The 25,461-nt window shown below is 45.3% G+C and overlaps 1 protein-coding gene across 1 annotated transcript in view; it reads right to left on the bottom strand.

Annotated features, from left to right (window-relative positions):
- Positions 1-25,461, bottom strand: part of LOC142303863 (dual oxidase 1-like) — a 421,125-nt gene that overhangs the window by 357,309 nt on the left and 38,355 nt on the right. The window contains exons 2-4 of the mRNA XM_075345668.1: positions 15,197-15,261; positions 12,135-12,218; positions 4,619-4,783 (exon numbers count right to left, since the gene is read on the bottom strand). Of these exons, the coding sequence (XP_075201783.1) occupies positions 4,619-4,783; positions 12,135-12,218; positions 15,197-15,260 (313 nt within the window). The 5' untranslated portion in view covers position 15,261. The remainder of the gene's footprint in view (positions 1-4,618; positions 4,784-12,134; positions 12,219-15,196; positions 15,262-25,461) is intronic.

Below are 25,461 nucleotides of genomic sequence, written 5' to 3'. Positions count from 1 at the left end.
GCCCTACACACACTAGTAAACTAATACCTCAATGAGAAGGAACCGCCTTTGTGACACAACAGGGGGCCACCACAAAGAGGACAAACTACACATAAAAACGCCCCCAAAACTGGAAAGGACATATAACCAAGGCACTGAACAACACCCCTGCCTTCCTATACCAACTTGATCCGTTTTCGATTATTGAATCTAAAGTTCTATCCCATTATCGAGGGCAACAATATCACCTCATAACAGGCCCCCTGCAGATTTTTTTTTTTTTCTGTAAGGAGACCCCAGCTTGCTAGCTTTCAAATCCCAGAAAAGAGGGAAAAAGCCAGGCAAAACAACAACTCCTCAAAGCTGACTTACAAATCATCCCAAGACTCCCTACCCAAACAATCCAACAACTAAAAAAGACACGAGGCTCCTACCATCCACAGTGTTACGACCCCTCCAAATCCTCTAACGCCAGCTGAACCAGAATGGACTTGGATAAAGCCTTCAAACCCTGCAGCTTGAAACCGAACGCCAAACCTGCCATGAAAAGCATGGGGAGCCTACCATCCACAGTCTAGCGCCCTTTCCAAATCCGACAAAGCCAGCTGATCCAGAAAAGGACTTAGATAAACCTCTCAAAACTCGCAGCTTAAAATGCCAAACCTGCCATGAAAACACTTCCTTTAGCTACCAACCAGCCATCTGACGCCCACTCATTCAATTTAGACAGCAATGCACCCACCCGGTCCTCATCTCCCAGTGACGACCAATGGCTCCAAAACAATACTCCCAAAGGGCCCTCCCCGGGCAATTCATAGGCAACACAGACATTACCAGCAAGAAATGCATGAAATGGAGGTCCAAAACGAAGTAAACTGTGGAGAGAAAAAGCGCAATAGGGTCTTACCCGGTATATATCCGGGGAAAAATAAAAGGAATGCACTCACCTCAAGGAGTTGTGACAGTCACAACTCCTGTAAAAGCTTATGTTGTTGGGATGAAGTCTGCTGCAGCCCCCGTGGTTGATAGCAGAGAACAATAGAGAAGGGGTTTATGCCATGCTATTCATCAGGAAGGAGAACAGAGAGATGATCAATGTTCCTTTATTGTAGCTTGTGTCAGCTACAATAAAGGAACATTGATCATCTCTCTGTTCTCCTTCCTGATGAATAGCGCGGCATAAACCCCTTCTCTATTGTTCTCTGAAATGGAGGTCCGGCAGCTTGAAGACAATGTTCCCAAGCTGAGCAAGGCAACTCCAAGCCATGGATCCCAGCCTCAGAGGCAAAAACTCGAAATGACGTCACTTAAAATGAGAGAGGGAATCAGTGATTGAGTTCTCAATTTCCAGTACATGAGACACCGTCACACCAGCATAAATGAACAGATGGAACAATGCTACCTGGTGCAACACCTGGGTCACTAGGTGGGAAAATGCTGAAGTATTGTTAATCACCAACCCCACCCACGTTGTTGCAATTAAAACAAATTAATTTGTTTGCTAATTGCCTTTCCTCAACTGCAACCCAACCAATATCGGAACAATTGTGCCACAAGCCCATCTTCTTAGTCAGTCCGGCTCAAACTCAACTCTCTGGCCACCGACCAAAACACCATTGCCCCATAAAATAGGCCCCAAGACCCTTGTTGCCCGCCACCTTTGTAAACAATTCCCACTTACAATTGTCCACCAATTCCTCCATCAGCAAAGAGCAACCAGTGTACCGCTCCAAAACTCCCTCCAGACCAATAGGTCCGCTCTATGCTCCCCAGGCCAAATACAAAATTGTGTATGGGGGGCCCTGTCCCCACCGTAGCCCTAGCTAACCTCCAAGAAAAATGAGGCCTGTGGGCATCACTTAAGATGCCAAGCTGAGTTTTTCCAATAAAGACTGAACCTCCCTCAACATACCTTTTTTCTTCAGACCGGCCCTGGTTCCTTCAGCCTACTACAAAACCAATTTACCGTCAGGGAGAAAAAATTTGCAGCTCACTGAATCAATGACAATTCACAAAACAAATGGAAGTGGTAGTGCCAAAGGAATTCCAAAGCACTTCTGCTTTCCCATCCCATGAATCTGAGTATGCTTGTGGACTGCAAAGAACCGCAGGTCCCACACAGAAAAATCATCCAAATTAAGTATGAGCGAGTTCAGGCCTGACAAGTCACAAACCACCCATTCCAAGAACAACCAAACTCTGTCCGGATGAACTGGCCACAACCTGAAGGCCGCCTCAATATCTGTCCTAGCCGTCAACCCTAATTTATGAACGGGAAAGTGGAATCCTAAAAGCCTCATCAAACCCAGACCTCAAGAGCTCGCCCTTTTTCCGATCAGGGTACCCAACCTCACGACTTCTGCCCCCAGCGTACTATTGGGTCTGAGCCTCAGCTTGCCCCTCTTGAAGCATTGGGACGCCCCGTGGGATGAACCGCTGCCATGCGAGCAGAGGTGTGGGTATCGGCCACAAAACCCAAATTTGCATTGTCTCTCATAGGTTGCTGACACAACCTGGGTTTCTATCCAATTGACAGACTGGACCAATTTCCAGCTCCCTGATTACCTTACTGGCCAGCAAACCCAGCCCCACCCTGAAAGAAATGCCTGTACCTGGATGGAGCCATTACCCGAAGCCAAACACCTATATCTTTCTGATCCCGCCAATTGGAATGGAAAATGGCTTTTACCCTGCCGAAAAAATGCTTGTCCTAACGGAGCCAAGTCTTCCCTCCATAAACTCTATTTGCTTCTCTGATCGAATCCCAATAGCAAAACAAATGGGAGCAATTCTCTGGTGCTTTCTTACCAATCACACTAGCTAAAATCGCAACCGCCTGCAACCAATTAGCAAAAATCTGAAGAATTTAAAGCTATCTGTGTTTCTCTTCATCCTCCTTCTTACTGTCGTCCTTCTTACTTTTGTTTAAAAATCTCCAAAGGAAGGAGGGAAAAAATCCCGACGAATACCTCCTTCCAGACTCTTTCCCTCCTCTCTTTTTTTTGGCACCTAACGTACCTTCAAAACACACATAGACTTCGCCAAGCGCACTGTCATCCAAATGAATACCGTCCTCCTTAACCTTTTCAGTCTGTACTGATACCGACACTGAGGAAACAACCCTCAGACCCTCAAGCTGACAAATGTGCCGTAGTCTCACTTACGCCCTCCATACAGGCCAACAAATCCCAAACATTCCTCAAAAGCTCTGGTAAACCCTCGCTTGACACCGGAAGGGAACCCTCTAACATGTGGCTTTGACTCATCATCTACACCTTGCACTGACATACAGTTTGCAGACAAACATGACATAGACACATACTCACCAAGCTGCGCGGGGCTGTGACCCCACCACCGGAAATCCTGCATCCTGTTGCTCACTCTGATTGCCTATTTTGTTGGGGTTCTGTTCTTGCTTACTGGTTTGCACATCTTGAGTTGGAGAGCTGAAAGGACTTTCAAGCCACAGATCCTGGCCTTGCCACTGATGAAATCTCCTGACTGGACGAAAAGGCTGCGCCACCCGTCCAGAGTTCCCAGGGCGCCACCCCCGTCCGCTTCACACAGTGTCGAATTGCAGGCACGTCTCCAGGAAATGCAGGCCCGAGTCGCATGGCTGGAAAAACAGGGCTGACCTGCCGCAGCGCTGATGCTTTCTCTCTGCCTTCCTTGAGTCGTTGGTGGCTCCACTGGCTCATGGGCCCTGACAGGAGCATCGCCAGAGACCCCGTCGCTATGCAGACATTACCCGATGATGAGGCAGCTACAGGCCCCCGCCCTCTTTCTCCAGTGTGGGCCTGCTAACCGCCGCTGGACGTAGCCGCTCACCTGAATTCCTCTCAGGCCGGGGCTTGTTAGGCCTTTTCACGTGTGGCACCCGGCTTGGAGGGTCCCCGTAGGGGCTTCTGCAGTAATACTGGGCCCCGGGGGGATCAGATCTGGTGACAGCCGCTCTGGAGGCTTAGGTTTGCGGGGGCACTGCTCAGAATGGAAGGAACTCCCCACCGCTCCCAGACCCCCACCGATGATTCCACCACCGATGATTCTTCCAATCATCTCCTGCCACCAGACTGTGGGATAGTTGTGAGCCGCTCAAGGAGCTGGTCCATGGATTCCATGCTCAGGTGAGCTGGAGATGGTCACAGGGACTACCTCACTGTCCCTAGAGAGTGGGAATGTGCCAACTCCGCCACCTGGTTAACCTTAAGAGCCCTATAGCACCCCCACTCTTCCTCCTCTAAAGGGTCCACTCCTCCCCTCCAATCCTGGTCATGGTGACCTCTGCACATCGCCCTGGGGCTAGTGCTGCGGTCTGTCTTGACCAGACTGATGGTCTGAACTGTAACTCTTCAGGAGCACTTAGATCAGGAAGGTGGGGGCGAGAAGCAGTGTGCTGAAAATACAACTTGAGAAACTCACTCTAACAGCCTAGTGGGAATATTTCAAAGTTAAGATTTTTGTAGTTTCAGCAAATTCTGGAGTTAATGTGTTTGCTTATGTCTATCACATTATATTGTTAAATTGCAGACTTTTGAATCACTTATTTTTTCTAAGAAATAGAATCACAGTATTAATCTAAGCTTAATATATTAAAAAATATGATTTTTTTCCTTAGGGAGAAAAAATATATATTCTTTACCAAAAAAGACTCCTAGGACTGTTCTGTTCCTTTGAGATAATTGACCTGAAGGTCCTTTTGTAGCAACATTGCTTATTTTTCTTGGATTAGGAAGATGTGGTTCCATTATTGCTTGATATACTCCATCAGAATATGCTGGTGGCATGAGCCGCAGAAGTCTAGACCCTGGTGGGATGTACAATTTACATGAATAAATAAATGTAGTCAAGAGAACTTCAATGTGACATATCAATATAATGAGCAGAGTTGTGCTATTCAACCTTCCAACCTTAAGCCCGCTTTACACGCTGCAATGTATCTTACAATGTGTCAGTGAGGTCACATCATAAGTGACGCACATCCGGAATTGTAAGTACATTGCAGTGTGTGAGAGGTACGTGCGATTGCTATTGAACGGTAAAACGTTCATCGCATACACATAGTACCTGTCTCTAGAATTGCACGTTAAATTGTTCATCGTACCCGGCATAGCACACATTGCAGTGTGTGACAGCCCGGGAACGATGAACAGATCTTACCTGCGGCCTGCGGCTCCCGGCCCACAATGCGGAAGGAAGGAGGTGGGCGGGATGTTTACATCCCGCTCATCTCCGCCCCTCCGCTTCTATTGGCCGGCTGCCACGTGACATCGATGTGACGCCGAACGTCCCTCCCACTCCAGGAAGTGGATGTTCGCCGCCCACATCAAGGTCGTAAGGACAGGTAAGTACGTGTGACGGGGGTTACTCGCATGTGCGGCACATTCAACATATTGAACGTGCCACACATACGATAGGGGTGTTGCAAATCGCATACGAAATCGTATGCGAAATTGCAACGTGTAAAGCAGGCTTAAGAGATGTGGATTTTAAACCTGCTTCCTACTGTTCCACTTTTTTGTGAATATTTTTTATACCAGTCACTGTGGCTGATGTACAAGTTACATATCTTCAATACATCCTAGTTTATAATAGTTGAGTGTGACTTTCCTAAATTTACTTTAAATACAATAAAGAAAATAATAGAATGGATTAGACACTTGGACAGAATTGAATGTGCACACACAGATATCGGCAAAGTGACCACCACATATGGTGTAACTTTTAATGTGATCTAGGTATAATGAGCACACAAGTCAAACAATAACCAATACAATGTATATCTATGGGTCTAAAATACAGCAGGTTAAATATTGTACCGTGTAGTGGTAATAGTAGTGCAAAAATATGTGTGAGAGCTCACCAGATGAGCTAATAAAAAATCTGGACAAGCCAGAACATACCTCTACTGGAGAAATAGCATATCAAACCACACCTAACTACAGAATGATTCTTGCCCTTACCAACTCATGTTTCGCTGTTGCTTTCTCAGGGGGTGTGTAGTTTAATCCCACTTCCTGTCCCTTATATTCTCAGCTACACTGATAGTGTACTAATAAGATTGTGATTACCATGTCTAGATATACTTTCTTCCTTCTCATGAGTCTTATATCAGTAAAGTGCAGCCATACCCACATGCAGAGGTGAATGGAGTTGAGGTCAGTATAATAATAAAAAAAAAAACCAGTTCTGTAGCACTCTGATAATGCTAATGGTACTAAAGAAGCAGTTGCATTCTTGGATATAGGCAACTGCCCATCATTAGGCAGTGTGAACACAGTGCATTTTGCCACTTTTTTTTTTTGCAGATTTTCAGAAATCTACAAGGATATCCTGATTCCAGCAAAGTCTATGAAAATACTGTTATGCATACATTCAGGATTTTTTCCTTGCAGATTTTGTTGCAGAAAAAAGCTGCAGCATGTCAATTTTTCCTGTGTTTTTTCCTGCATTTTCACCGTTGAAAGCAATGAAAAGATGCATTTAGGCCCGTTTCACACGTCAGTGAAAACCAGTGACGTTTTTCACTGGCGTGTAAAACACGCACATGTCCCTGCGTGTGCCGTGAATCACGGCACACGTGGGTTGTGTAAGTGCAATCCGGGCTCCGTTCTCCGTGGCCCATGATTGCACTTAGAAATCAACTCACCTGTGCCCGCTCCCGCTCTCCGTGGTGCTGAATCCTCCCGCGATGCAGCATCCGGCGGCGGTGACCCCTGCAGCAGCTGCTTCCGGGTTGGCTGTGTCATGCATCATTAAGATGCGCGACAGTAATCAGCCGGCTTAGAAGCAGCAGGGAGAACAGGCTGCAGAGAGCGCGCCTGAAGCCGGGTGAGTTAAAATGTTTATTATTTTAAATGCACTGCGTGGTCCGTGGAACATCAGTGATGCCAGAAAAAAATGGACATGTCTCCGTGCAGCAATCACGCACACGCGGGTACGCCGCACGGAGACACTTGCAGTGAAAAATCACTGACGTGTGAGCAGACCCATTCATTATAATGGGTCTGCGTATGTCAGTGATTCTGGTACGTTTAAAAAAAAGCACAAACGTACCAGAATCACTGACGTGTGAGAGGGGCCTTAAATAGGACAAAAAAAAGCAGCAAATAGAGGCAAAGAAACAAGAAAAAATGTAGCAAAAATGCACATTTTTCACGCAGTGTTTTTACTTGTAGAACATGTAGATTTGGGTGTAGATTGTCTGTAACCAAATATGCAATGTGTGCACATAGCTTTAATGTCCACAGTGAGAAGATACACCTACAGATTGCATGTATATAAACATTCAGGCACATGATATTGGTTTCGGCTTATTGTCTTGTGTTTGGCACATATGTCTCTCCTCTTTGGGCTGCTCACCTTGTTTATTTAAGGGTGCTTTACACGCAACGATATCGTTAACAAGATATAGTTGGGGTCACGTCGTAAGTGACGCGCATCCGGCGTCGTTAGCGATATCGTTGCGTGTGACACCTAGGAGCGATGATCACCGATCGCAAAAGCGTCAAAAATCGTTGATCGTTGTCACGTCGTCCATTTTCATAATATCGTTGGTTGTTCATGCCGCAGGTTGATCGTTGTTTCTGCGGCACCACACATCGCTACGTGTGACACCACAAGGAACGAGGAACAACTTCGTACCTGCGGCCGCCCGCAATGAGGAATGACGAAGGAAGGAGGTGGATGTTCGTCCCGCTCATCTCTGCTCCTCCGCTTCTATTGGGCAGCCGCTTAGTGACGTAGCTGTGACGCCGAATGAACCACCCTCTTAGAAAAGAGGCGGTTTGCCGGCGACGTCGCTAGGCAGGTAAGTATGTGTGACGGGTGTTAGCGATGTTGTGCGCCATGGGCAGTGATTTGCCCGTGACGCACAACCGACGGGGCCGGGTACGCTCGCTAGCGATATCGATAGCAAAATCGCAACATGTAAAGTGCCCTTTAGCCTTCCACAGACAGGTCCAAAACACAGTCTGGTCCAGGTCCAGCTCTGCACCCCATTTATTTTGAGGCCAGCTGGCACATAGTTAGGTTAGTCACTAGAGTTAGGTACCATCCTGACTTGGTACACCAGGCCGTGGTGGGCTAGATTTTACACTATTTTCATGAAAATAGTGTTAATTAAATTCTCTATGTTTTTTTACATGTACTACTATTACTACTGCTTATTTGCTTATTGCAGGGTATCTATTCATTGTTGTTATTCTAGATTTTGACTGTTAATGGCCTCAGTGTGAATGTGCACATAAAAATTGCATATATACTATCAGAAATGCTAAAGAATAACCATTATTTTAATTTTTCCTTCATAAATCAATAGTACACAAGAAAATGAGCAATTTTCTAATATATATTATCAGATAAATTTCCTCCTTTCTCCTGCTGGACTGATCATTAATGTTCAAAATTCTCAATTAATTGGTAACATTTCTATTCAGAGAACACAGATTTTTAGATTTCTGAGATAGGAGATGGCAGTTGCCACTGATTAATATTTTATATAGAAGGGAAGGGTGAGGATGGAATCTATAGAATCTTATTGGTAGCAATTGTCATCTCCTGTCTCAGTAATCCAACAATCAGATTTAACCTTAAATTGAGAATTTTGAAGAAGAAAAATCATCCCTGGAAGAGAAAGAATCAGATTTATCCGATAAGATATATTACAAAGTTTTGTATTTTTATGTGTACTATTGATTTATGAAATAAAAATTAAAACAAAGTATACTTTTTTTTAGCTAATACAGCCTAATGCTGGAAAGACGCCTTGTGTGGGCGGGGCTGAAGGCACAGCAAGCCATTTCAGTCTCAGTATAAATATCTACCTGATCTGCATCATAATCACCATATTATGTGCAAGAAATTCCCCATATATTTGTAATCCTTGTATAATTGTGAACATATTCATTTTTATAATGAAGTAAACATTGCTATATTAGTGGAATAGATTGGCAGGTAAAGTGACGGGCCTGGGAGTCAGGTTTCACCTTAAGAAGAACAACCGGTGCTCACCTTAATGTGAAACCTCTGCTCTGTGGTGCATATATGATAGATCTTTTAGACCTATAGACATATATTTTGTATTGTTTATTGTTTGACTTGTATGTATATTATACCTGGACCCACTGGTGGACACAGACAGACAGAAAAGGACCCCCGTGAAAGAACAATATTTGCGCCATTTGCAGCTCAAGAGTCCATCAAAAATCACATTTCCACCCACTTTGGAGGTTGAAATTTTCCCTTACCTCTTGGGCCCAGCAATAATATGTCCGCCCCTGCACATTAACCATTATATCATATGTGATGGTAATGTTACCCATATCAGTGTGTGCACATTCCATTTTTATCAGTGTATTTCTCTATTCTAGTCTATTCGACTACTGTATTATTTTTATATAAATTATTTGGTATAATGTATAGTTTGGTATTTACTCTCTATAAATGAATTGCAGATTTACAATATAGAATTTATCCCATAGGTCTGAATAGGGATATTTTGAAAACAAGCAAACTTATTTCTGAGGCTATCTTAAGATGATGTGTACAGTCACAGAAATCTTCCTCGTTAACATATACGGTACTTACAGTGGTAAGTTGCTGAGATATATTGAGCCTACCAATGATTACTATGAAGTGCAATCTAGTAAGGCCGGATTCATATATCCATGGTTCCTGTTGTGAGTATTAACCCACACATACAGACTTTATAGTCTCCTAATTACCTATATAACTCATGACGTGAACTCACTCTGTCCATTCTGGTCTTTACTCAACTCGTAAGTTGAAATCTGGCATGAATTATATGTTAATTTCATGTGCAGGCTCCCATTTTGGCATGCTCCCATGACATAAACGCCTTCAAATCAAACCAGTCGGGGGACAATCATTTTAGCTGACATTTATTTTCACTTACCAGTATATAAAGTGAAAGCTGCACACCAAATTTAGAGCAATATGAATAAGCATAACTGCTCTATGATACAAAAAGAATGAAAAATACAATTAGCCATATGAAAAAATTGAAAATGTAACATTGCATGACTGCTAAGTATTATTTGAAAAAAAGAGATATTTTGCTAATGTATTGATCAATTCATTACTGCCCGATAACCACTTCACGGTAATCTCTTAGCAGTCATCCAATATCACATTTTCAATGTTTTCAATTTTACTATGGCTAATTGTATTTTTCATTTATGTATTATAGAGCACTTATGCTTATTCATATTTTTCTAAATTTGGTGTGCAGCTTTCACTTTATATAAATTGTGTATTTTTTGGCTAGTACCCTATTCACATTTGCAATGGTGTTCCAGTCTTTTTGATTGTTATGCAACTTTTTTCGGTCTGAGAACCCAGTCCCGCGCTTTAGCCATGTTTAGGGCTTGTGCGCACGTTGCGTAATTGCATGTATTTGCGCTGCATTTAGCACTGCAGCATAAATGCATACATCCTGTGTCCCCTGCAGAATCTATGAAGATTGTGCATGACATGTGCGCACGATGCTTCTATGAACGCAGCGATTTGGGTGCTTACATTTTGACCCAAATCCGTGCGTTCATAAAATGAGCATGTCAATTAATGTGTGTGCTATGGATGCAGCGCCCACTCTGTCTGTGGTGGGGGCAACAGCCATAGAGCATGAAATCGGCTTTTTTTACAGAAAAACTGCATCCATTATGCAGTGTTTCTGCAGCGATTTAATGCGCACATGGGCTGTCAAATCACTGAAGAATATTCAGCAGTTACGTGCGCATGAGCCCTTATTCAATTTCCTATATAGCCAGGTCCCTGGTTTCCCATGCACAAGCAGGTTTTAACCGCACAGTGATGTACATTTGGTTAGGGACCAAATAAATAAAAGATTACCATGAAGTGGTCATCGGGCAGTAATGAATTTATCAATACATTAGCTTTTTTTCAAATTATCCTTAGCAGTCATGCAATGTCACATTTTTCAATTTTTTTAATTTTTCATATGGCTAATTGTATTTTTTATTCTTTATATAGTACAGACCAAAAGTTTGGACACACCTTCTCATCTCTAGAACAACTATTAAGAGGAGACTTTGTGCAGCAGGCCTTCATGGTAAAATAGCTGCTAGGAAACCACTGCTAAGGACAGGCAACAAGCAGAAGAGACTTGTTTGGGCTGAAGAACACAAGGAATGGATATTAGACCAGTGGTAATCTGTGCTTTGGTCTGATGAGTCCAAATTTGAGATCTTTGGATCCAACCACCGTGACTTTGTAGAAAAGGTGAACGGATGGACTCTACATGCCTGGTTCCCACCGTGAAGCATGGAGGAGGAGGTGTGATGGTGTGGGGGTGCTTTGCCGGTGACACTGTTGGGGATTTATTCAAAATTGAAGGCATACTAAACCAGCATGGCTACCACAGCATCTTGCTATTCCATCCGGTTTGCGTTTAGTTGAACCATCATTTATTTTTCAACAGGACAATGACCCCAAACACACCTCCAGGCTGTGTAAGGGCTATTTGACTAAGAAGGAGAGTGATGGGATGCTAAGCCAGATGACCTGGCCTCCACAGTCACCAGACCTGAACCCAATCGAGATGGTTTTGGGTGAGCTGCACTGCAGAGTGAAGGCAAAAGGGCCAACAAGTGCTAAACATCTCTGGGAACTCCTTCAAGACTGTTGGAAGACCATTTCTGGTGACTACCTCTTGAAGCTCATCAAGAGAATGCCAAGAGTGTGCAAAGCAGTAATCAAAGCAAAAGGTGGCTACTTTGAAGAACTTAGAATATAAGACATATTTTCAGTTGTTTCACACTTTTTTAAGTATTTCATTCCACATGTTTTCATTCATAGTTTTGATGTCTTCAATGTGAATCTACAATTTTTAGAGTCATGAAAATAAAGAAAACTCTTTGAATGAGAAGGTGTGTCCAAACGTTTGGTCTGTACTTTATATCATAGAGCATTTATGCTTATTCATATTTCTCTAAATTTGGGGTGCAGCTTTCACTCTACGTAAATTGTGTATTTTTAGCTAGAACCCTGTTCACATTTGCAATGGTATTCCAGCAGTCTTTTTCATTGTTTTTTATTTTAACTGGCAGATGTATTTTGTAATCAATACTGTGGGTTATAGTTCCAGAAGCAATTTAAGATGGAATTAATGAACTAACCTGCAGAACCTCTGCTATGATGAACCAGATGGTTATACCAACCATCATAGCGCTGAATTTCCCAGTTAATATTATGTTGTGTGCCTATGATGAAATTAAAAAGAAAAAGCCATTGCTAATGTATACAGCAAAAAAAAATCACATTTCCAAAATCATCAAAAATTCTGAATAATTATTCCTTATTTATTTAGCATTTTAATTATTTATTTAAAAATAAAAAAAAAGATTTATCCATTGAACATACCTGGTAATACACTAATTGGATACATGTACCCTTTCTGTGAATTTGGTTATACACTAGAATTTTTCACAATCCAAATTCAATACAGAATAATATTCTAGCAAAACCCTCAACAGGATTTAATTCACATCACAAATCCTGGATGGAAACATACAGACTCATATAGCAGAGCATATTGTGGCAGAGTATCACTAAGGCTGGTTTCAGACGTCCGTGTTTCAGGTACGTGTGACATCTATTTTTAACACGGATGCCACATGTACCCATGTTATTATTTGCTGTTACTCACACGTCCGTGTTTTCACACGGACCGTGTGACCCCTCGTGGCTCCGCATGCACACACGCAGGCATGTCCGTTTTTTCGCTGGTAGCACGGGTGTCACACAGATTGCACACTGATGTGATCCGTGTGACATCAGTGTGACATGTACCAGAGAAAACACAGGTCTTTTTAATAAAAAGATTTTCTATATTAACCTCTCTCCAGCGATGCTGTCTCCGGCTCTGCTGCCTCCCGCTCCTTATCGCCGCTTATTATACTCACTGAATATTCAGTGCCCTGTGGAGCTGGAAACAGCAGCGCTGGGGACTTCAGTGCCGGGGACCACATCGCTGGGTGAGTATACAGCAGTGTGTGTAAGTGTTCAGTGTATAAATGCATGTGCGCTATGTGTGTGTATGTGCTCGGTGTATCCATGTGTGTCTGCTATGTGTGTATACATATGTGTGTATATGTGCTCAATGTATTGGTGTGTGTGTGTGGTGAGAGCCTGGAAGCCAGAGCATCGCGGGGACAGCATCGGGGACTCATCACAGTTCCCAATGAACTCTAATGAACTCGTGAAGCTGTAGCGCGGGTGTCGCGGGGCGGTCATCAGGATGTCATCAGAGTTCATTGGGAACTCTGATGACCTACTCCATGTCACTGTGCTTGCAGAATACTCACCTGTCCCAACGGTGCTGTCCTCAGCGGTGCTGTTCCTGATGCTGTCCCCCATGCTGCTCTGGCTTAAACGTCCTGAGTGCAGTGAATAATCGATAAATATAATGAGCGGGGGTCAGGAGCAGGAGGCAGCAGAGCCGAAGAAAGCAGGTAAACATGGAAAATCTTTTTATTTCACAGACCCGTATTTTCTCCAGGACCTGTTACACGTATGCAAACACGGATTACACACGTATGACCATAACCATGTGTGTGAATGGTACCTGATTAAACAAGGACATCTGAAACCGGCCTAAAGCATATTGGTCATCATGCACAACCCAGAATTTTTAGTGACTTTACTGAACTAAAATGCTGTGCTGCTATTTTGGTAAACTACATTAGCTGGAACGTATTGAATACCCACTTACAGTTATGAAAATAAACACTATCAAAATGAGCAATGGAAAAGGGGAAGACCTAATACAAGGAGTAGATGAGCCTGCACCCAACTGATCCCTGTATAGACTAGAAAGACCCTTGCCATACAGCTAATGTGACGCCCTGGTAAAACCAGGTAGTCACAGAAAGAGTTAATCCTCCTTGGCAGCTACACAATCCCAACACAGATGTACAGCAGCCAATCAGGCCCTACTCACCCCCTCCCAAGGAAAAGGTAGGGGGCGAGGGGAGTTAAGGAAGTGACAGAGCAGAATTTAGTTGAGTTGTGCTGTAGTCAGTGGAAAGCTGACAGGGGAAGCTTGCAGCTCCCCGGAGAAAGTGGTAGCCGGGGTTGGAGCCCTGGACTACCGGACTAGGTGGCTGTGAGGGCCACAGTTGACGGAGATCCAGCAGCGTGGAACCTGAGGCGACCGGGACAGGGTTGTGGCCCGCCGGTGCCGTGAGAGGGACCCAATCCAGAGGCTGTTCGGATGGACTAGTCCAGACAAGAGAGAGACAGACAGAGAGTGTGGAAGGAAGGGCCCCTCACTGTACATCTGGGTGTGGGACCCGAAGACACCCGCCAACGGTGACCGGTCATTTCGCAAGTTGGTTTACAAAGGACTCTGTGTTTTCTGACCACACACATCAGCCTAGCTTCATCCAACACCAAGACAACCGAACTGTGAGTTTCCTGCTCCCTCCAATCCCTGCCACCACCTCAACTCCCAATTGGGCCCCGAGACTACAACTCCCCTACCCATGGAGGGGATCCCACCTTGTTGCCTTCACCATCAGTCCTGGGAACGGTCCCCAGAGGCAGCGGCGGTGCCACCATCTCATCACCGCAACCCACGGGTAGCGTCACAGACAATCCCCCTTTACATATTCCCCTTTTGTTGTGGAGCCTGGGATCACAGACCGGGTCACGCCACCGTGATACCTCTAGAAGCGACCCCATTGGCCCATCTCTGAGTACCCTCTATCCCTGGGCGACACACTAACACCACCTTGGACCTTACTCCCTTAAAGGCTGTTGAGGAGTTTTCGTACCTTCTGAAGGACCAGAGGGAAAGCCTCAAAATACTGCCAAAAAGGGGAGAAGACAGTGTGCAGGAAGACACAAAACGCCATAGTGAGAGAACTAAAGCACACTCATATAAGGAGAAAGGAAAAGGTGTTGGGAAGAAAAACAAACCAACTCCACTGGTGATTACCCAAAAGTAAACCCTTAAGCTGATGGGTTGGAATGCAGTGAAAGGTGAGTATATATAACCTAGCCCAGAATGTGATAGGGCAGACCAAAATAGGAATTTGAGAAACACATGGAAAAAAGTGTACCAAGAAGTGAGAAAAAAGACAATAGGAAGAAAAGGCAGTAGCCCAGCGGACAGAGGAACCGACCATTAACAAGCAGGTCATCTGATCAAATCCCCAAGCCAAGCCATGATACTTACATATAAAACTCCAGAGCTCTGCATGGAAAAGCCAAGTATAAATCAACCTAAGTTTTGAATTCATTCTGAAATGAAAATAAGTAAAAGTTAACAAAAATACACTGGAAACAAAAAAATTGCTCTGTCCTTATTATAGCAGGTGCCACATCCAAAACTGCTGACCATCAGGAAAATATATCATGAAGAATGTTGATTGGCACATCCAAAATAGAGAAGAACTTCAAACTTTATTTCATAGAAGTTAAATGATTAAAATCCACAGCTGGTGATGGCAAAAAAAACACCCTGACATGTTTTTGGTGCTAGGTTGTGCCCTTTGGCCGGCTTTGCACGTTGCGACATCGCAAGCCGATGCTGCGATGCCGAGCGCGATAGTCCCCGCCCCCGTCGCAGCTGCGATATCCTTGTGATAGCTGCCGTAGCGAACATTATCGCTACGGCAGCTTCACAAGGACTCACCTGTCCTGGGACGTCGCTCTGGCCGGCGACCCGCCTCCTTATTAAGGGGGCGGGTCATACGGCGTCACTGCGACGTCATACGGCAGGCGGCCAATAGGAGCGGAGGGGCGGAGATGAGCGGGATGTAAACATCCCGCCCACCTTCTCTCTTCCGCATATCCTACGGGAGCCGGGGTGACGCCGGTAGGAGATGTTCCTCGCTCCTGCGACTTCACACACAGCGATGTGTGCTGCTGCTGGAGCGAGGAACGCCGACGCTACACCGATGATACGATTACAACGCTTTTGCGCTCGTTAATCGTATCATCTAGGCTTTACACACTACGACGTCGCCTGTGATGCCGGATGTGCGTCACTTTCAATTTGACCCCACCGACATCGCACCTGTGATGTCGTAGTGTGCAAAGTACCCCTTAGTGTGACATCTCACCCGCGACCTCCTAGTAACTTACCAGCGATCCCTATCAGGTTGTATCGTTGTTGGGATCGCTGTTAAGTTGTTTAGTGTGACTGGGCCTTTACAAAAAATATAGTGAACAATGAAGACATATGAACAATTGTAAACTGTGTATAGATGTGACAACAGTGAACAACATGTGGCCTTCGGACCTCATGTTGCCTGCACTATCTCTGCTTTATCCATATTCTGCCAAAGAAAGACATAGCTAATTGCATGGACAAAAGATCAGATGTGTCTTACGACCACCTAATCTTGGCACCAAGACTAGAAGTAGCATTTGACTTCACTAATGAGGAAAGTGCTCACTGGTTAGTGCAGATTTCTGTCAACAGATATTTCCTGAAAGGTACAGAATAAACAATGACCTATCTCCCATACCGCTCTATTGTTTGTTTTTTTATTTCCCCGCTGGAGTGGTGCTTGAAATGTAGGTACCCCGTTCCCTGCCTTATACTCATCTTCATTTCTTTCCAGCATCGCTCTAATCCAGGGGTCTCAAACACGCGCCCCCTCAGGGTAGTGCGTGCGGCCCCCAGGCCCGTGCCCCTGGTCACTATCGCGGCAGGTGCAGGGGCCACAGCCACTGTCTGCACTTTATGTCAGATGAATGTGTTGCTGGTGCTGCGCTCTCGCACCGCCAATACAATCGTCTGACATAAATCACTGACACTGCAGCTGCCGCGATAGGGAGCAGGGGCACGGGTCTGGGGGCCACACGAAGCAGAGATGAGGCAGCGGAGGGAGCGCGGGACAGGTGAGAAGAATGGTGTGTGTGTGTGTGTTGGACGTTAACCCCTTAGCGACCTAAGACGTACTGGGTACATTATGGCTCCCTGGTACTTAAGGACCCATGACTTACCCAGTACGTCATGGCGAAATTGCAGCCCCGGTGGCTGCGATCGCTGCAAATACCTTAGATTCGGGGAGGAGGGGACCTCAGGAGGGGTGGTGTCTCCTCCCTGGACCTACGGAGGCTGTGATTGGCTGAGCGGCGTTCGTCAGCCAATCACAGCCACTAATGTTTCAGCCATTGAAAATCACTGAAACATTGAAATCCAGCCAAGATCAGTGCAGCTGTAGCCCTGTTCATTGGCTGGAGCTGGATGACCTGTGTTTCACCCGCGCCCAGCTCTGATTGGAGAGACCGACCTTGTGACCAATCTCTCCAATCACTGTGGATCTGGGGCCGCAGACCACTCCCCTTAGCTTCACTCCGGCGTCTGTGGAAGGTGAGGGGAGCTGCTGACCCATTACTACAGGATGGGGACAAAGTGCGCACATTACTATGGGATGGGGATAAGGCAGGGGACATTACTATAGGATGGGGACATTACAAGGATGGGCACATTACTGTAGGATAGGGACATTACTATAGTATGGGGACATTACTATAGGATAGGGACTAGGATGGGCACATTACTATAGAATGGGGACAAGGCTGGGGACATTACTATAGGATGGGGACAAGGTGAGCACATTACTATAGGATAGGGCAGGGGTGGGCAATTACATTTCTTATGGGGCCGCATGAGAACTTGGGATCCTTTTAGAGGGCCGGACTGATATACTTAACTCAATTCTACCCAGTACTGTATGTGTATATATATATATATATATATATATATATATATATATATATATATGTAGAGCACTGCCACACCCCAGGCCCTTGGGATACTCGGTTCCGGGTGGTGGATAATGGGGATCACCGTCACAGGTGGCCGTGCCCTATTCCATTACCTGGGAGCGCTCGGTAACAGGGTTATTTTGTATGTCACTTGTGACGCCACTGGTGGGTTGCGGTAATAAGATGTCCCGCCGCTGCTGTTGTTTTAGGGATAGATGGTATAGCAGCAAGTGTGTTTGCACCCTCCGCCAGTAGGGGCTTAAGTCCCATGTAGGTGTGCTGCGCCTTGTGGTTCACCAGTAATAGACGCAACACAGTTCTTGCAGATTAACTGATATTTACTCACTTGATGTTGCAAGTGCAGTTTGGTACGGCTGGTTAACCGACTTTCCTTTGTCCCGGTGCTGACGTGAGTCTCAGTTGAGCCCTCCGTGCACATGCAGAGCTGATGGTCCCCTTGCCTGAAGCTGTCGGTGACCAGCGGCGCTCCACTCCTTTTCTTTCCGGGCCCAGTATGACAGACCTCGCGGTCCCTTGTGGGGTAGGCTACTTCTCTGTGCCCTCTCCCGGGTTCTATATATGAGGCTGTGTCCCTGAGCCTATGGGTGGTGTGGTACCCTGGAAGTCACCACACACGACTGGATCAGCAGACCGCTTGGAGCTGTTTCTACTCTGGGGTCCAGTAGCCCCTCGTGCGTAGTGCCTGGGATCTATCTACCCTCAGGCTACTACCTCCTAGTCACCTTTTGGGGGTCTCCTCACAATCCTCACACCCCTCTCACTCTCTGGCTCCTTTCAACTGTCACTCCTTCAACTGTCATTTTTCCTCTCTGCCAACTCTGCCTAGCAACACCTGTTGCTTCCCACAAGCCACACCCCTTTCCCAGGCTAACAGCTAAGGGATTGGTTCTCACACCTGACCACTGTTAACCCTCTACATGCTGCACCCAGGTCTCAGGGAATGTGCCCCTACCTGTGTGTGAGGTGTGGTTTGTCAGCAGAGGGTGTTCCAGAAAGCCTTAGGATCCTGCAGATCACTGGGGTAGCATATCCCAGGGTGCTGCATATATATATATATATATATATATATATATATATATATATATATATATATATATATATATATATGTATATATATATATATATATATATATATATATACAGTATATAGTGTATATATATACACACACACACACACTACATCACTATATACTGCACCCGTAATACATTACAGCACTATATACTACACCTGTAATGCATTACAGCACTATATACTGCACCTGTAATGCATTACAGCACTATATACTGCACCTGTAATGCATTACAGCACTATATACTGCCCCTGTAATGCATTACAGCACTATATACTGCCCCTGTAATACATTACATCACTATATACTGCCCCTGTAATACATTACAGCACTATATACTGCCCCTGTAATGCATTATAGCACTATATACTGCCCCTGTAATGCATTACAGCACTATATACTGCCCCTGTAATGCACTACAGCACTATATACTGCACCTGTAATGCATTACAGCACTATATACTGCACCTGTAATGCATTACAGCACTATATACTGCACCTGTAATGCATTACAGCACTATATACTGCACCTGTAATGCATTACAGCACTATATACTGCCCCTGTAATGCATTACAGCACTATATACTGCCCCTGTAATACATTACATCACTATATACTGCCCCTGTAATACATTACAGCACTATATACTGCCCCTGTAATGCATTATAGCACTATATACTGCCCCTGTAATGCATTACAGCACTATATACTGCCCCTGTAATGCACTACAGCACTATATACTGCACCTGTAATGCATTACAGCACTATATACTGCCCCTGTAATGCATTACAGCACTATATACTGACCTTGTAATGCATTACAGCACTATATACTGCCCCTGTAATGCATTACAGCACTATATACTGCCCCTGTAATGCACTACAGCACTATATAGTGCACCTGTAATGCATTACAGCACTATATACTGCCCCTGTAATGCACTACAGCACTATATACTGCCCCTGTAATGCATTACAGCACTATATACTGCCCTTGTAATGCATTACAGCACTATATACTGCCCCTGTAATGCATTACAGCACTATATACTGCCCCTGTAATACATTACAGCACTATATACTGCACCTGTAATGCATTACATCACTAGATACTGCCCCTGTAATACATTACATCACTATATACTGCCCGCCCCTGTAATACATTACAGCCCTATATACTGCCCCTGTAATACATTATATCACTATATACTGCACCTGTAATGCATTACAGCACTATATACTGCACCTGTAATGCATTACAGCACTATATACTGCCCCTGTAATACATTACAGCACTATATACTGCCCCTGTAATGCATTACAGCACTATATACTGCACCTGTAATGCATTACAGCACTATATACTGCCCCTGTAATACATTACAGCACTATATACTGCCCCTGTAATGCATTACAGCACTATATACTGCCCCTGTAATGCATTACAGCACTATATACTGCCCCTGTAATGCATTACAGCACTATATACTGCCCCTGTAAAACTACATAATTACATTCCCATATACTACACCACTACACCCAAATATTACACCAGTTACCCCCCCCTCTTCCCCTTCCCCTTCCCCTCCCCCTCAGGTTATTAGTGACCACTCACCTTGCCCTCCTCAGGCATCTCCGTACGGGTCCCGCGCTGAGCTGCTTCTTCCCTGGTACGGGCCCTGCCCCCGACGCTGCGTCTCTCTGTACAGGCACCGGCTGGTGCCGCTTCTCCTGCCGGGGGGAAATTTTCAAATGACTCACACGCGCTGTACTGCCGACATCAGGGCGCGCGTGTCATAGTGAAAGCTGCCGCAGGGAACAGAGGACCGATCCTGAAGCTCCGCACAGTGTAGCAGCAGAACCCAGGAATCTGTCCTCTGTTCCCTGTCCGGCAGCGTTTTCTGTGACACACGTGCACCCTGATGTCGTCAGTACAGCACGCGTGTGTCATTTGAAAAGTTCCTGCCCGGCAGGAAAAGCAGCACCACGTCTCCATCTCTGATCTAATGGGCGGGCCGGTCACAGACAGTAGGCGGGCCGGATGTGGCCCGCGGGCCGCCCCTTGCCCAGGTCTGGGATAGGGACTAGGATGGGCACAATACTATTGGATGGGGACATTATTACTATAGTATGAGTATGGGGACATTACTATAGGATAGGGACTAGGATGGGCACATGACTATAGAATGGGGACAAGGCTGGGGACATTACTATAGGATGGGGACAAGGTGGGCACAGTACTATAGGATGGGGACTGTACTATAGGATGGGGGCATTACTACAGGATGGGGACAAGGTGGGCATATTACTGTAGGATAGGGACATTACTACAAGGGGACAAGGATGGGAAAAATTACTATAGAATAGGGATAATGCTGGGGACATTGCTATAGGGTGGGGACAAGGTTAGCACATTACTAAAGGATGGGCACATTACTATAGAATGGGGACAGTAGTATAGGATGGGGACATTGCTACAAGGGGACAAGTATGGGGAACATTACTATAAGATGGGGGACAAGGATGGACACATTACTATAGATTGGGGACATTACTATAGGATGGGGACAAGGATGAACACATTACTATAAAATGGGGACAATGATAGGGAACATTACTTTAGGATGGGGACAAGGATGAGCACATTACTGTGGGATGGGGACAAGGATGGGGCACAATACTACAAGGGGACAAGTATGGGCATGTTACAACAATATGGGGAACATTACTAAAAGATGTTGGTCAAAATTTCTATATAGTGCTAATTGTAAGACTATTACTTACAAGAAAGGAATAAAATGTAAAAAAAAAAATGTTTATATTTAAAGAATGTGCACATTTGCTATAATGAACAAGTGAATATGTTCAAAATCAGTGATCCCAAGGTGTGTAAAAAAATAAATAAAATATATATATTATATATGGCACCAATAAAAATGTCCCTTTGACCCGCAAAGAATGCGGCCCCCCAAATTATATTTTTTCCTCTGTGCGGCCCATACACCCAGCCGAGTTTGAGACCCCTGCTCTAATCGGTCTCCAGGTGATTTGTGACCTGCTGGCAGCTTCAGTGTTTAAAAGGAACCTGTCACCACTTTTTTGGCCTATAAGCTGCGGCCACCACCACCACCGGGCTCTTATATACAGCATTCAAAAGCGGGCTTTACACGCTGCGACATCGCTAATGCGGAGTCGTTGGGGTCACGGAATTCGTGACGCACATCCGGCCGCATTAGCGATGCCGTTGCGTGTGACACCGATAAGCGATTTTGCATCGTTGCAAAAACGTGCAAAATCGCTAATCGGCGACATGGGGGTCCATTCTCAAATCTCGTTACTGCAGCAGTAACGAGGTTGTTCCTCGTTCCTGCGGCAGTACACATCGCTGCGTGTGACGCCGCAGGAACGAGGAAGCTCCCCTTACCTGCCTCCCGGCCGCTATGAGGAAGGAAGGAGGTGGGCGGGATGTTACGTCCCGCTCAGCTCCGCCCCTCCGCTGCTATTGGGCGGCGGTTCAGTGACGTCGCTGTGACGCCGCACGGACCCCCCCCTTAGAAAGGAGGCGGTTCGCCCGTCACAGCGACGTCGCCGGACAGGTATGTATGTGTGACGGCTGTTGTGCGACACGGGCAGCGATTTGCCCGTGTCGCGAAACAGATGGGGGCGGGTACCCACACTAGCGATATCGGGACCGATATCGTAGTGTGTAAAGTAGCCTTAACATGCCGTATATAAGAGCCCAGGCCGCTGTGTAAAAAAAACACTTTATAATACTTACCTAACGGTCGTGTGGTTGGCCATATGGGTGTCTCCGTTCTCTGGTGCCGATGCCTCCTATTTCGGCCATCTTCGTCCTCTTTCTGAAGCCTGTGTGCATGACGTGGCTACGTCATACACACTCGCCGGTCCTGCGCAGGCGCACTACAATACTTTGATCTTCCCTGCTGAGGGCAGATCAGTGCGCCTGCTCAGGACCTAAATGACGGCAAGTGTGTATGACATTGCACGCGTCATGCACCACGGCTAGAGAAGGAGAACAAAGATGGCCAAAAGAGGCGGCGCCGGCACCGGACAACGGAGACCAGCATTCCGTGCTGACATGCATGGCTCGACAGTAGGCCTGGAGGCGCTACCAACAAATCGTAAAGTACTCAATGGGTGTCTTCCTTTTTCTCCCCCACCTATCTATAGTCATCTGATATGATTCATGCCTCTTTCTAGGGATGTTTCTGGGGACATGTTATCCTTGGAATAATGGAGTATGGTGCTTTATCCTTTATATGTGAACTGTAATCCCTGGATTGTAGACATTCAACCAGTGAGCTGTATGTTATTTTGCATCTCTTTCTTTGCTAGTGAATTTAATGAGTGACAATCTAGAGTGCCTTGATCTCATATTGTTCAATTTCAATGGATCCAGTGATTTACTGGTGATACCAGTCCTGGGTAACTCTAAAGCTGGGTTCACACATAGCGACAACGACGTCGCTGTTACGTCACCATTTTCTGTGACTTAACAGTGACCTTGTAAGTCGCTGTTATGATCGCTGCTTAGCTGTCAAACACAGCAGAAGCAGCAGCGATTATAACGACACGCGTTGCTGTGCTACATGTGCAGAGAGCAGGGAGCCGCGCACACTGCTTAGCGCTGGCTCCCTGCTCTCCTAGCTACAGTACACATCGGGTTAATTACCCGATGTATACTGTAGCTACATGTGCAGAGAGCCGGGAGCCGGCACTGGCAGCGAGAGCGGCGGACGCTGGTAACAAAGGTAAATATCGGGTAACCAAGGGAAGGGCTTCCCTTGGTTACCCGATGTTTACCGTGGTTACAGCTTACCGCAGGCTGTCAGACGCCGGCTCCTGCTCCCTGCTTGCTTCATTTCATCGCTCTCTCGCTGTCACACACAGCGATGTGTGCGTGACAGCGGGAGAGCGACGACCAAAAAATGAAGCTGGACATTCAGCAACGACCGGCGACCTCACAGCAGGGGCCAGGTCGTTGCTGGATGTCACACACAGCGACAGCGACGGGACGTCGCTGCAACGTCACAGAAAATGGTGACGTAGCAGTGACGTCGTTGTCATCGTCGCTGTGTGTGACACCACCCTAAGGTGTCACCTAGTGTAAATATTTATTGCAGTTGACTCTTTGGGTAGGAATCGCTCTACTAATTTGTGTCTGTTGTATGTGTATATGTGGTTTTGCACTTAGCACTTTATTCTGGTAAATTTGGCGATAGTTATCTTCAAGTTAGTAAGGGATACAATAGGGGTTGGGGCAGCCGATGTGGAATGGGGGCACCAAGAAAGTTAGGGTGCTTAACGCCCCATTGCTAGGCAGGGACCAATTAAGGGTGAATCATATCCCCTAGGGTCCAGCATCTGAATCTATTAGGTTTATTTACCATTGATCTGCACAGCCCCTAGATACAATTACCCTTACACTTTCCATCCGGTGTGTCTAACACTTTATGCACATTGTGTGTCTCTGGCTGCATGAATATAACCTTTTTTATTGATATAGAAATAAAGTATACATTTTTATTAGGAGGTTTTTTTTGTGTGGTTTAATTAGTCGATACCCCTGATACTATATCCTTTTGGTCTTCAGTTTGAGTCTCCGCCCACAAACAGCCAGCCATAAGCAGATCACTTCTGAGGGAGGGTGGGCCTTTTCAACTAGACTAGAACTACTAAGGTAGTCATTTTGACTACTTTGCACCATGTATTTCTATATAGGTGTCACGAGTCCAGTAGTTCTAGTGTTAAAACAGTGCAAGCGTCTCACACAAGGCTGAGCACCAAGCGTACCAGCGAGTAAAACTCGCACATAGTGCATCCGAACCTCAAACCCGAACCTTGATTTTTTTAAGTGTGTGTTCTGTTTGTAAACCAAACCTCAGGTTCACTCATCTCTAGTACCAGCCACCATTATTTTGAAAGCCTGTTTCCTCTGCTGCTTTAATATTGCAGCCGGAAATAAGTGGCAGGTGGGTTGCCGCACTCAAGGGCCATAGTGTTTTTGCCCCCCAGATCAAAATTTGCCAGTCATCCCCTGACAGTATATATGGGGAGTGACATTAGGAATACATTAGAAGTACATTCCATCTAGTATTAAAAAAAAATGGACTTTTATTATACTTGCAATTGTGATTAACCCCTTTGCTATTGTTACCATGGCAGATACGGCCGTCTGAAGACCTCTGTCACTGCCATATTTACACTCTTGTTAAGCGCAATACAAAATTAAAGAAATGAAAAAAGCATAAATAGAATTTCTACATCCATAGAACCCTTATCGATAAGAAAATAAAAAATAATAATTTTATATCTCTATTTTATTTTTTCAAATGCACCGTGCAGAAAAGAGTCAATATGCCAGAATTTATGTCTTTTGTTTATCACACCTCCCCTCCAAAATGCTGTTAAAAGCTATCACAGCATTTTATTTACACCAATATTGATACCAATAAAAATGACAGCTCGTCGTGCAGAAAACAAGTCTTTACACAATCAATAGAATAATAAAGGTTATAGAATTTTTTTGCTAAGTTCTGAATTTTTTATACACTAATAAAAGAAACCCTATACAAGTTTGGTATCGCCAAAATTGTACTGACCTGA

The sequence above is a fragment of the Anomaloglossus baeobatrachus genome, chromosome 4 (genome assembly GCF_048569485.1).
Source record: "Anomaloglossus baeobatrachus isolate aAnoBae1 chromosome 4, aAnoBae1.hap1, whole genome shotgun sequence".
NCBI lineage: Eukaryota > Metazoa > Chordata > Amphibia > Anura > Aromobatidae > Anomaloglossus > Anomaloglossus baeobatrachus.
Note: the sequence above shows the minus strand (reverse complement) of the source record. Positions and strands in the feature narration are given on the sequence as shown.